At 42.5% G+C, this 12,647-nt stretch overlaps 1 protein-coding gene across 41 annotated transcripts in view; it reads right to left on the bottom strand.

Moving 5' to 3' along the window:
* The window catches only part of LOC139556277 (proteoglycan 4-like), a 71,564-nt gene extending 59,696 nt beyond the window's left edge, over positions 1-11,868 (bottom strand). For 11 of the 41 annotated variants that reach the window (XM_071370023.1, XM_071370027.1, XM_071370035.1 and 8 more), the window contains exons 1-2: positions 11,792-11,860; positions 2,539-2,748 (exon numbers count right to left, since the gene is read on the bottom strand). In XM_071370023.1, the coding sequence (XP_071226124.1) occupies positions 2,539-2,748; positions 11,792-11,828 (247 nt within the window). In that variant the 5' untranslated portion in view covers positions 11,829-11,860. Of the gene's footprint in view, positions 1-2,538; positions 2,749-6,096; positions 6,679-11,791 lie in introns of those variants that run through there. The other 30 variants (XM_071370013.1, XM_071370030.1, XM_071370024.1 and 27 more) reach the window with 7 other exon arrangements.
* Positions 11,869-12,647: the final 779 nt, after the last annotated feature.

The following is a 12,647-nucleotide window of genomic DNA, read 5'->3' as shown; positions in this document are numbered from 1 at the left end:
TTTGCACTATTACTTAAGCTGCACAAAAAACCAAGCAACACTCAAATAACTTTTTTGTTAAGATTGAGCTATTGAAGACATTTAAACTATTTATGGAAAGATTAAAAAATCTTTACAGCTTTCTATTCAATAGCACCGACAATAGCACCGACAATCGTTGGACTTGTAACCAAAAGGTTGCAAGATCGAATCCCCAAGCTGACAAGGTAAAAATCTGTCGATCTGCCCCTGAAAAAGGCAGTTAACTCACTGTTCCTAGGCCGTCAATGAAAATAAGAATTTGTTCTGAACTGACGTGCTTAGTTAAATAAAGGTAAAATGTAAAATAAATAAAGCAATATCCAGACATTGGAAAGTAGCACAGGACTTGGTCTTTTTAAAACGTTGCTTTTCTAAGGCCATGCAGCTTTACTGGGCACAAAACATGACCTACTGTAACACAGACTCAATACATTCTAAAGCTGTCTGGTTATGTAATAATTGACTAAACTATATAGGCTACTGCAGGCAATGCTACAACCAACTTACACTAGTACAGTTACAGCACACAAATAAGCACTTCATACACTAAACACATTTTACTGGATTACAAGTAATGACTGAAAACACACATGCACACACATGGACACACAAATACCTTTAATGCAATGGATGTTACTGAAATTGATATTAAAGCCACACTATGTCACAGAAAAGGCCACACTAGGGTGTTATTATGGTAAGTTTTGTTCAACTACACACTAAAAACTGGTGAATAGTAGTTTAATGACACATCAGGTGACTTCTAAATGGGCTGTATACCTTTTCAATCATACATTAGTATTAAGTCAGTTCTGTAGATGAGTTATCATGAAAGCTATAGTCCAAAACCATTCATATAGGGAGGTTATGGTTGACCTTAGATTATCTGTACCATTATGGTTGGCATCAGAGTTGCCATTAGCATGGAAACATACTGTATCTGTTTTTTTATCACAAAATTGCCTACTTCGATTGTGCTAATGAAATAATAGTGTGAAAAGGTATATAGACTCACTTAGTACTAGACGTAACCTGTGTAAACTTGAATGATCCAGAGGCAACACTTGATGGACCATGTGTACATTATCCATTATTAATGTGCAGCATGAAGCCCCCACAACACTGACTGGAGTGTGTAACAATTGCTGCCTAACAGCAATTAAAGCGTGCAGGTTGTTAGTAGCAAAGCGGAAGCAAACGCACAGACGGGCAAGCGCAGTATAATGCAGGGATTGACAGGGTGAAAATAGGAGGAGGAAACTAGATTAGAAATGAGAGTGAAGGTACGTAGCTACGGCACTCTAGTGAGAACCTAAAGGGTGTGATCTCTGTGAAGGCCAAATGACTTGGGGTGGATAGACTAGACTCACAGCCCCCAGTGTCAGCCTTCAACTACAGTTTTGTGAGTTGAACAGATCTACGTTACAATGGTGCACACTTATGAAGTTTTCTGATAGAATGTACAAATTAAATGTGAATGTGAATTGATATTACATGAAAATATGAAAATAGATCAAGAATCCATGTACACAATGACAATTTCTCTCAAATACTGATCCACGTCAGCAAACAGCAAACTCTCAAACAATAAAAATTGTCATTGTCAAACTTTGCTAAACCACAAAATCACACTGAAATCAACTTAGAAGAATACAAGAATACATCATACATTCACCCTACAGAGCATTTCATCATTACGTCTACAACAGTCGTAATGAACTATATTAATCACAAGTCTGTGATACAATAACATCCCTACTGACTGAAGCAATGCATCTCAAATCGTCTCTACCAGTACATATTTTGACTCATCCAAAAGTAAGCTTTTTCACTCAAAGCTGTTTGACTGGGACAGGGGCATGGCTATTTCTGCCCACCCTCTCTCAGATAACTGTTGACTGTAACCGAACACAGCTGCTGCTGATAGTTCCCAGGCCCAGTAAACTGCAATGCTACACCCTATCTGTCTTTGTCACTGTCGGTCCTATCAGTAACCAGCCAATGAGCTCCCGGCTACCCTGAGAGCCCGCACACCGTTGGTAGGGCAGTGGCACTTCAGATAAAGTAGTGCCAGCCTGGAAACAACAAGCTACTGGGCCTTATCATGCTCCCTGAGCTCACTGCATCCCACATTGCTGCTTTAGCCATTATCCATGACCTTGTTTCACCCAGGCTAAATGTTAAGGCTAAATTAATGAACAAACCTGAGTAGAGGGGCTGTTTATAATTGGACCAAATCTATATCCACATCATTAAAAACCAAAGCCTAAATGACCAAGATGGATGATAACTCAATGCATGATGCATCACATAAACTACTGAGCAGCACCAGCCCCTTTTCATCCTAATTAGTACCAAGGAAAGAGGAAGTCTAGCTGTAACCTACAGAGGCCTTTGAGGAATAAGCTAGAATCCTAATGCAAAGAGCAAGTCTAAACTTTAACCTAACACAGACCTAGAAGTAGCATCCCAATGCATGATGGGTGGGAGCAGTAGGGGGACAGGTTCAGGACCTACCTGTGAGGCCCTTGTAGTCCATCAGGTCGAACATGATGATGGCCACGCAGGACCAGGTGATGACCAGGGCTAGGACCAGGATCCAGGCCATGGGGGAACTGAAGGTGGTGTACAGGTCGTCAGTCACGGTCCTCTTAGACACCCTGACTAAGGGCTGTCCTGCCTCGCCGTTTTTGCTCTCTATGACCATGGTTGTGGTGGAGGATCGCGCTGGAAGAAAATAACCAAAGATAGGTTGGCGGCCTGATGCTGAACCAACCATGAAGACCAAGTGATTGGTTGGGTTCGTTTGTGATTAAACTGCACTGAGACAAGTTTTTGTCAGGTGAATAGCTAGACTGTGAAGGTATTGTAGTGTACTATACATGGTGCACAGTGTCAAAGCAATCTAATGTCTTGTATGGAATGTGTTGTCTCTGTGATCTTTGACTTAGCCATGAAAAACCCATCTCTACAAATAAATATAAATCTCTGTAACGTGGTGGATTTGATGTTAAATGGAGAGAGCTTCCTTACAAACAAAATATATGACCTTTATGTGCGCCATTCATTTGACAAGGCTACTCATCGATTTATCAGAATGTGGCAGACTAGGTCAGAACAAGCCATTGATTGTTGTGCAGCTGCAGTAGTTAGAATGCAGTGTTCATTTTCTCAAATTGTATATGCTCCTGTAACACTGTGAAATCAGGTCGGTGCTAATCAGAGAGAAGCCCTGGCTTGCGACATGGTCTCCGGTGTTTTCTCTGAATCGGCCCATGACAGAGATAGTATCCGACTGAAATGTTGCTCCAGCCATCATGATTTGTGTGCATGCATGTGTATGAATGCATGTACAGTACCAGTCAAAGTTAGGACACACCTACTAATTCAAGGGTTTTTCTGTATTTTTACTATTTTCTACATCGTAGAATAGTAGTGAAGACATCAAAACTATGAAATAATACACATGGAATCATGTAGTAAGCAAGAAAGTGTTAAACACATCAAAATATATTTTATATTTGAAGTTCTTCAAAGTAGCCACCCTTTGCCTTGATGACAGCTTTGCACACTCTTGGCATTCTCTCAACCAGCTTCATGAGGAATGCTTTTCTAACAGTCTTGAAGGAGTTCCCACATGCTGAGCACATGTTGGCTGCTTTTCCTTCACTCTGCGGTCCAACTCATCCCAAACACTCTCAATTGGGTTGAGGTCAGGTGATTGTGGAGGCCAGGTGATCTGATGCAGCACTCCATCACTCTCCTTCTTGGTCAAATAGCCCTTACACAGCCTGGAGGTGTGTTTTGGGTCATTGTCCGGTTGAAAAACAAATGATAGTCCCACTAAGCGCAAACCAGATGGGATGATGTATCGCTACAGAATGATGTGGCAGCCATGCTGGTTAAGTGTGCCTTGAATTCAAAATAAATCACAGACAGTGTCATCAGCAAAGCACCCCCACACCATCACACCTCCTTGGTGGGAATCACACATGCGGAGACAATCACATACTCTGGGAATCACACATGCGGAGATAATCACCTACTCTGTGTCTGATGAGTCAAAATCGCAAATTTGGACTCATCAGACCAAAGGACAGATTTCCACCGGTCAATGTCCATTGCTCGTGTTTCTTGGCCCAAGCAAGTCTCTTCTTCTTCTTGGTGTCCTTTAGTAGTGGTTTCTTTGCAGCAATTCGACCATGAAGGCCACATTCACACAGTGTCCTCTGAACAGTTGATGTTGAGATGGGTCTGTTACTTGAACTCTGTGAAGCATTTATTTGTGCTGAAATCTGAGGTGCAGTTAATAATTCTAACAAACTTTTACTCTCTAGCAGAGGTAACTCTAGGTCTTCCTTTCCTGTGGCGGTCCTTATGAGAGCCAGTTTCATCATAGCACTTGATGGTTTTTGCGTCTGCACTTGAAGAAACTTTCAAAGTTCTTGAAAATGTCTGTATTGGCTGACCTTCATGTCTTAAAGTAATGATGGACTGTCGTTTCTCTTTGCTTATTTTAGCCCTTCTTGCCATAATATGGACTTGGTATTTTACCAAATAGGGCTATCTTCTGTATACCACCCCTACCTTGTCACAACACAACTGATTGGCTCAAACGCATTAAGAAGGAAAGAAATTCCACAAATTAACTTTTAACAAGGCACACCTGTTAATTGAAATGCATTCCAGGTGACTACCTCATGAAGCTGGTTGAGAGAATGCCAAGAGCGTGCAAAGCGGTCATCAAGGCAAAGGTTGGCTACCTTGAAGAATCTCAAATATGACTTTTTTGGTTACTACATGATTCCATGTGTTATTTCATAGTTTTGATGTATTCAATATTATTCTACAATGTAGAAAATAGTAAAAACAAAGAAAAGCCCTTGAATGAGTAGGTGTGTCCAAACGTTTGACTGATACTGTAGGTCAGTGAGTGTGAAAGAGAAAGAAAGAAAGAAAGAGAGAGAGAGAGAGAGAGAGAGAGAAAGAGAGAGAGAGAGAGAGAGAGAGAGAGAGAGAGAGAGAGAGAGAGAGAGAGAGAGAGAGAGAGAGAGAGAGAGAGAGAGAGAGAGAGAGAGAGAGAGAGAGCGTGTGCATGTGCTTGTGCATGTGTATTTGTCCAGCCTGACCCAGTGTGGGATCAGGCCACCTGTTGGGTCTCTTCACCATGGCCTGCACCCCGTTGTCAGCCAAGGGGGATTATTGGGTACCCATGTCCCCTCATACTGCTGACTCAAGAGGCTCTGCAGACAGACACCATATGTCCGGCTTCCTCTCACTTTGATTCAACAAAAAACAATACACAAGTCATACTGTGACTTGAACAGTGTCAGTGTGTGTGTGTGTGTGTGTGTGTGTGTGTGTGTGTGTGTGTGTGTGTGTGTGTGTGTAGTATGTGCACTTGAGTGTGTTTGTCAGGGTTACAGTAATGGTATTCACAGTATGGTATTATCCTGGATTCCAGGAGTAGTGTGGAGGGAATAGTGATGAAATACATCACACAAATATGCTGTGCTGTTAAACATGTATGAAGCTCCAACACATCTACTTTCCCTCTCTCATGACCCATTGCTGTCTGAAGTTGACGTCCCTGTCTTGGGAACCCTTAGTAGACATCCATGACAACTAATCTCAGGACAGTAATAGAGTCAGATAGAGTCAGCCAACAAAACTGATCTGATTTTATCCTCTCCTGGGTGCTCTCAAAATAGTCCCTTCCTAGGTCAATTTTAAGTTTTGTCACCCTGGCTCAGGTTAAATAAAATCTGAGCCAGGTACTCGAACTGACTGAGGGAAAACTAGGTACACCAGAAATAATTATTAGTTTGAATCCCTGTAACAGTAATAATGGAGGTGGATTATGCACCTTAAGTGCAAGACACTTAAAGTCGTGCCATCATCACAAGTATTTCAAGGCTGCAGAGCAAATAGCCAATATGATATGCTACATGATATCCAGTATTTTTAGAAGCCGCCAATCATGAGATTCCTTTACAGAGCAGGTTCCAAAATGTATGCTGAGCTATGTTACAAATTAAGTTACCTATAATAAGGAAGTAAAATGTAAAGACATACTTAGACTTGTGTCGATACTGTACCTTCGACTCGCTCAGTCATGCTGGTTTGAATATGTAATTTCAGCAATTAATCCCTTAGGAAAATTATTTTTTTGACTTGTTGTAGAGAAGAAAAAAAACATGGACTGCCACCTCACTAATCCTGTTTGAGTCCTGATGGTCGAGGATGAGTCCATGCACAGAGCCCCTACAAGGAAGAACTGCCACAACCAAAAGATATTACAACTGGTGTCTGGACTGGATGTTCAATTCCCCTGAAGATGAAAAAGGATAAATATACCAAAGGGTCACCGTCACGTAGGTTCTCTGAAGAGGGTCAATTAAAGTCCAGGAGGGGGAGAGCAAAAGTTGAGGAGGAAAAAAGTTCCAGGGCTGGCCAGAGGAGAGGTGCAGATGCAGCCTAAAAGTTTTCCCTGCCCATGATGGGTGTAGATCAGGAAGCATATAGGACAGGAGGGGGGCTTCAATGTAACCTTAGCACAGGCTATTCTGCCCTGCCTGGGTTATTCTTAGAGCTAGCCACACCAGCTGTATTCTGCTTTGCCTTTTTAGGCTAGGGGCGTGACCCCTTCCAACAGACCTGTACTGTCATGGAGTGGAGAGCAGAAGGGGCATAAGTACTCCTCTCCTGAACAGCCCCCTCCCTCTGCTGGCCTGGGAATGGGACTGGCAGACACACAAGTCACGTCACTCACAGTGGAGTGTCCACAGGCAGGAAACTGAGGAAGATGTTTTTAAAGCTGATCTTGATTAAAAATAATATTACAAATTAAATAATAAGAAAAGCCACAGTCAGGAACTGTTCATCTGTCACAGGATGCCAGGCTGATTGCAGCCAAAGTGCTTTGTTTACCTTTGTGAACATGAAATAAAAGATACAGACTCGATTTACTGCCCTTTGGGATTGCATTACCTGTGAAGCGCTCTGCCCACATTATTATCTGGTGCCAGCTGGGTCAGTCACTGCCCACTCAACAGACTGGCACCTGGCAGCCTGATTTAGGCATGGTTAGTCCAATTATTCATAGATTATCTTTACAACTGTAAGACCAAAGCATATCTGATATGATGGTTGGAATATAACCACTGACATTGTATGATTCCCAGATTCATGTACATCTCAAAACATGAATCAAAGCCACAACAGAAATCCATGACAACGGATGCCGCTGTTTGATTTTGCCTGTCAAATGCCCCACAAACCTGGAGATTTTTTTTTAGCAAATTTAAAATGTAATGCACTTGATCTTTCGGGAAGAAATGTCATGCATTTTAACCTCCCTCCTCTCTTGGCAACCACACACCTCTGCTGAGAAGCCTTTTTGACAAGCTAAAGCAGTTTAACTGCTGCCTGATCCCTGAGCTCACATAAAGGGCTGAAAAGACACATTTCGTATGAAGATGTTGAGTACAGTATCCTATGAGATTTTTTTTACAAAGAGACGGACATATGGCTGTATGTGTGATCTACACAGTAATCTGTCTTTTGATTAAAATGTACAGGCATTCAGACTAGAGACAAATGAAACATATTATTTTGTTTTAACATGTCGTTATTCCTCCATAACTAGTAAAAGTCATTATATTGACAGCATTGCACAGTCAGCTACCACTGTTGAGATAAAACAGAAAGGCCTGCTGATGAAATCGTGTGCAATCAGGGGGAAAAACATCTCACCCTGCAGAGTGACACACTGACGTTTACAACCACGGCCTTTCTTACAGATCTACTGTGACACCTTTAGGGCATCATTACACCTCAAAACCTCAAAGTGTTTTGAGAACTTTTGAGAACTATAAATCATGTCCTGGCAGTGATAGACCCCAAAGTGGGATCACTGCAACCACCGCTCAATCAGTCTTACAGCATAATACTCTCAATGCAACTCTATCTCCATTGCTGCCTATGTCATACATTCGTTTTTTTTAAAGCTGGGACTTCCACGAAATTTATGAAAGAAATGCAAACATTGCAAACATGGAATGACAGAAGTTAGGCTAAAACTAGAAAAGTATATTTCCTGAAGAAAATGGGGTGTGGATTTATGGTTTTGAAACAAGTTATAGTAGTGGTATTGACTGCAGTAGTAATGATAGTGACTTGAAAAAGATTGATTGATCAGTTGTTTAATTGGATAGAATACGGAAGGATAGCCTGAACATATGAAATTTGGTTTGGTGTCTCTAGCTTGAACAGTTCATTAGTTACTATTGGTGTGTTATTTTATGCTAATGTGTGCACATTTCTACAGTTATAGTTTATCCTTTATAAAGTATTAAAACTAATCAAGTTAGGATAGCCTGAACATTAGAAAGTTGGACTTGTAGCCTAAATGGAAAACAATATTGATGGAAATATTGATTGATTGGAGTGATTGATCAATCGGTTGATCGATAAGATGGAATATCCTGAACATGAGAAAGTTGGTCTGGTGTCTCTAGCTTGAACGGTTCAAGAGTTACAATTATTGTTGGTGGGTATTATATGCTAATGTATGCACATTTAAGTAGTTATAATTTATAGTGCAGACCAGAGCTAGAACAGAGCTAGACCAGCGCTAGTGCGAACCAGAGCCAGCTAACTACGCCCACGACCAGAGCTAGTGCAGAGCAGAGCTGTAGTTGTGGTCAGTAGTTGTATGGTTGTGCTGTAGGTTCCTTGGGCCCTCAGTATGGACGTGGTCACTAGTTGTGGTCAGTAGTTGTGTCATTGTAGTCAGTAGTTGTGGTCAGTAGTTGTGATAAGTAGTTGTGTAGTTGTGTTGTAGCTTCTTTGGGCCCAACAGGGTGGACTTGGTCAGTAGTTGTGGTGAGTAGTTGTGGTCAGTAGTTGTGGTCAGTAGTTGTGCGGCTGTGGTTCAGTAGATTTGTGGTTCAGTAGTTGTGTGGTCAGGTGTTGTGTGGTCAGTAGTGGTCAGTAGTTGTGTGGTTGTGGTCATTAGTAATGGTCATTAGTTGTGGTCAGTAGTTTTGTAGTTTCGGGTCAGTAGTTGTGGCTACTAGTTGTTGTCAGTAGTGTTGTTCAGTAGTTATGGTCAGTAGTTGTGTTGTTGTTGTCAGTAGTTGTGTGGTCAATAGTTGTGTGGTCAGTAGTTGTGTGGTTTTCATCAGTATGTGTGTGGTTGTGGTCAGTAGTTGTGTTGTCAGTAGTTGTGGTCAGTTGTTGGGTGGTCAGTAGTGGTCAGTAGTTGTGTGGTTATGGTCATTAGTTGTGGTCAGTAGGTTTGTGGCTGTGGTCAGTAGTTGTGTGGTTGTGGTCAGTAGTTGTGGTCAGATTGATCGATTGATAGATTGGATCTGATAGCCTGAACATTTGAAAGTTGGTCTGGTGTCTCTAGCTTGAAAGGTTCAAGAGTTACTTAAGCTTATAAGAAATCCCGCTATGCCCTCCGACGAACCATCAAACAGGCAAAGCGTCATTACAGGAATAAGATCGAATCGTACTACACCGGCTCCGATGCTCGTCGGATGTGGCAGGGCTTGCAAACTATTACAGACTACTACTACAGCTGCCCAGTGACACGAGCCTACCAGACGAGCTAAAGTACTTCTATGCTCGTTTCGAGGAAGGTAACACTGAAACATGCATGAGAGCATCAGCTGTTCCGGACAACTGTGTGATCACTCTCTCCGCAGCCGATGTGAGTAAGACCTTTAAACAGGTCAACATTCACAAGGGCACAGGGCCAGACGGATTACCAGGACGTGTACTCTCAGCATGCGCTGACCAAGTGGCAAGTGTCTTCACTGACATTTTCAACCTCTCCCTGAGTCTGTAATACCAACATGTTTCAAGCAGACCACCATAGTCCCTGTGCCCAAGAACACTAAGATAAACTGCCAAAATTACTACCGACCCGTAGCACTCACGTCTGTAGCCATGAAGTGCTTTGCAAGGCTGGTCATGGCTCACATCAACACCATTATCCTAGAAACAGATCCACAGGTGATGCAATCTCTATTGCACTCCACACTGCCCTTTCCCACCTGGACAAAAGGAATACCTATGTGAGAATGCTATTCATTGACTACAGCTCAGCGTTCAACACCATAGTGCCCTCAAAGATCATCACTAAGCTATGGACCCTGGGACTAACACCTCCCTCTGCAATTGGATCCTGGACTTCCTGACGGGCCGCCACCAGGTGGTAAGGGTCAGTAACAACACATGCGCCACGCTGCTCCTCAACACGGGGGCCCCTCAGGGGTGCATGCTTAGTCCACCTCCTGTACTCCCTGTTCACTCATGACTGTAGGGCCAGGCACGACTCCAACACCAGCATTAAGTATGCCTATGACACAACAATGATAGACCTGATCACCGACAACGATGAGACATCCTATAGGGAGGAGGTCAGAGACCTGGCCGTGTAGTACCAGGACAACAACCTCTCCCTCAATGTGATCAAGACAAAGGAGATGATTGTAGACTACAAGAAAAGGAGGACCGAGCACGCCTCCATTCTCATCGACAGGGATGTAGTGGAGCAGGTTGAGACCTTCAAGTTCCTTGGTGTCCACATCACCTAACTAAAATGGTCCAAGCACACCAAGACAATCGTGAAGAGGGCACAACAAAACCTATTCCCCCTCAGGATTGGCATGGGTCCTCAGACCCTCAAAAGGTTCTACAGCTGTACCATCGAGAGCATCCTGACCGGTTGCATCACTGCCTGGTACTACTCGGCCTCCGACTGCAAGGCACTACCTAGATGTAGTGTGTACGGCCCAGTACATCACTGGGGCCAAGCTACCTGCCATTCAGTACCTCTATACCAGGTGGTGTCAGAGGAAGGCCCTAACAATTGTCAAAGACTCCAGCCACCCTAGTCATAGACTGTTTTCTCTGCTACCATATGGCAAGCAGTACCGGAGCGCCAAGTCTAGGTCCAAGAGGCTTCTAAACAGCTTCTACCCCCAAGCCATAAGACTCCTGAACATCAAATCAAATGGCTACCCAGACTATTTGCATTGCCCCCCCCCCCATTACACTGCTGCTACTCTCTATTATTTATGCATAGTCATTCTACTCTCTGTTATCTATGCATAGTCAATAACCCAAGCACACGCTAGCAAGATCCTATTGGTGCGTTGTAGCATGTATTTCGTATTTACGTTAGGGAACACCGCCTATTTGAAGTGCGAGTGTGCACATATTACCTCAATAACCTCAACTAACCGGTGCCCTCGCACACTGACTCTGTACCAGTACCCCCTGTATATAGCCTCACTATTGTTATTTACTGCTGCTCTTGAATTATTTGTTACTTTTATTTGTTATTCTTTTTTTGTATTTTTTTAAACTGCATTGTTGGTTAAGGGCTTGTAAGTAAGCACTTCACTGTAAGATATACACCTGTTGTTTTCGGCGCATTTGACAAATAACATTTGATTTAATTTGATTTGAGATAAGACCTGAGAATTATATTAGCAAACCCATCAATGACTGATGAGTTACATAGAGAAAATATGCTACCTGGACATTTGAGATCAATCAAATACAAGTAGCGAAAGGCATTGAAATTTGTTCAGATCTGGATGGTGCAATAAAGACACTTAATCATTTCCATGTTTTCTTTCAAGACACACAGAATTTACTCTGAGATGCTATCATTAAAGGGCAAAGCAAAGAGCTTGCCATCTTCACATAAGTATGTAAAAGTTCTTCTGTTGATAAATGTGTTATTACTAACCTGGCATTGTACGAAGCCCCAGCAATAAGATATTCATGAGTCCTCAATTGAAAGAAAACATGCAATGACAGATAGAGAGACACACTCTCTTCTACGGCTGTTTGAACTCTAAGCACTGTTTACTTCCACACTCATTGATTTCTCTGAATTTGTGTGGACGAAGCATAATGTTGGACACCCCTAACTGATCAAGGAATACAGCGTCTGCAGTTCTGCTGCTGATGTAGTCATTAAGACTTACTGGCAGCAGGCCTCAAGTGCATTAACTACTCATGCTAAATGACCATTATAGAGAAAGGGGTCAAGACTTGACGATCAAAAGTAACTGTTGATGTACTATTGACTCCACAATAACATGTCATGAATTTGTTGTGGGTTAGCCTAGCAGACACAGTAACAATACTCCAAATGGGGTGGGCCACAGTTTGCTGTGTCAAACCAAATCATAAGTTTGTCCTGCAAGCTTTAAGTGGCCATCTGGATTCATGCTGCATCAAGTAACGACCGAGCTCAGCGCTACGGGGAAACATCTGAAAACACAAACTAGCTAACTGAGCTCTCAGACAACACTACGGCTATATGGATCTTATAGTGTTGCACGGTATACTGAAACTTCGGTACTTTCTCAATACTAGAACATGAAATACGTCTCACGGATCAAGTCTGTATCAGCGCAGCCGATGTCCCCCTTAATGCCACGTTCACGTGCAAGTCGGAATTAGGAAACTGACATTTCCGACATGCTAACTGGTTGTAGTTATACACGTTCAACGAAACATCAAGTCAGAAATTTCTGACTATCCTAGTTTCGACTAGCATTTGAACGCGGCATAAGCCTTGTTCACATTACTCATAA

Source organism: Salvelinus alpinus, chromosome 27, assembly GCF_045679555.1.
Source record: "Salvelinus alpinus chromosome 27, SLU_Salpinus.1, whole genome shotgun sequence".
In the NCBI taxonomy this organism is placed as follows: Eukaryota; Metazoa; Chordata; class Actinopteri; order Salmoniformes; family Salmonidae; genus Salvelinus; species Salvelinus alpinus.
Note: the sequence above shows the minus strand (reverse complement) of the source record. Positions and strands in the feature narration are given on the sequence as shown.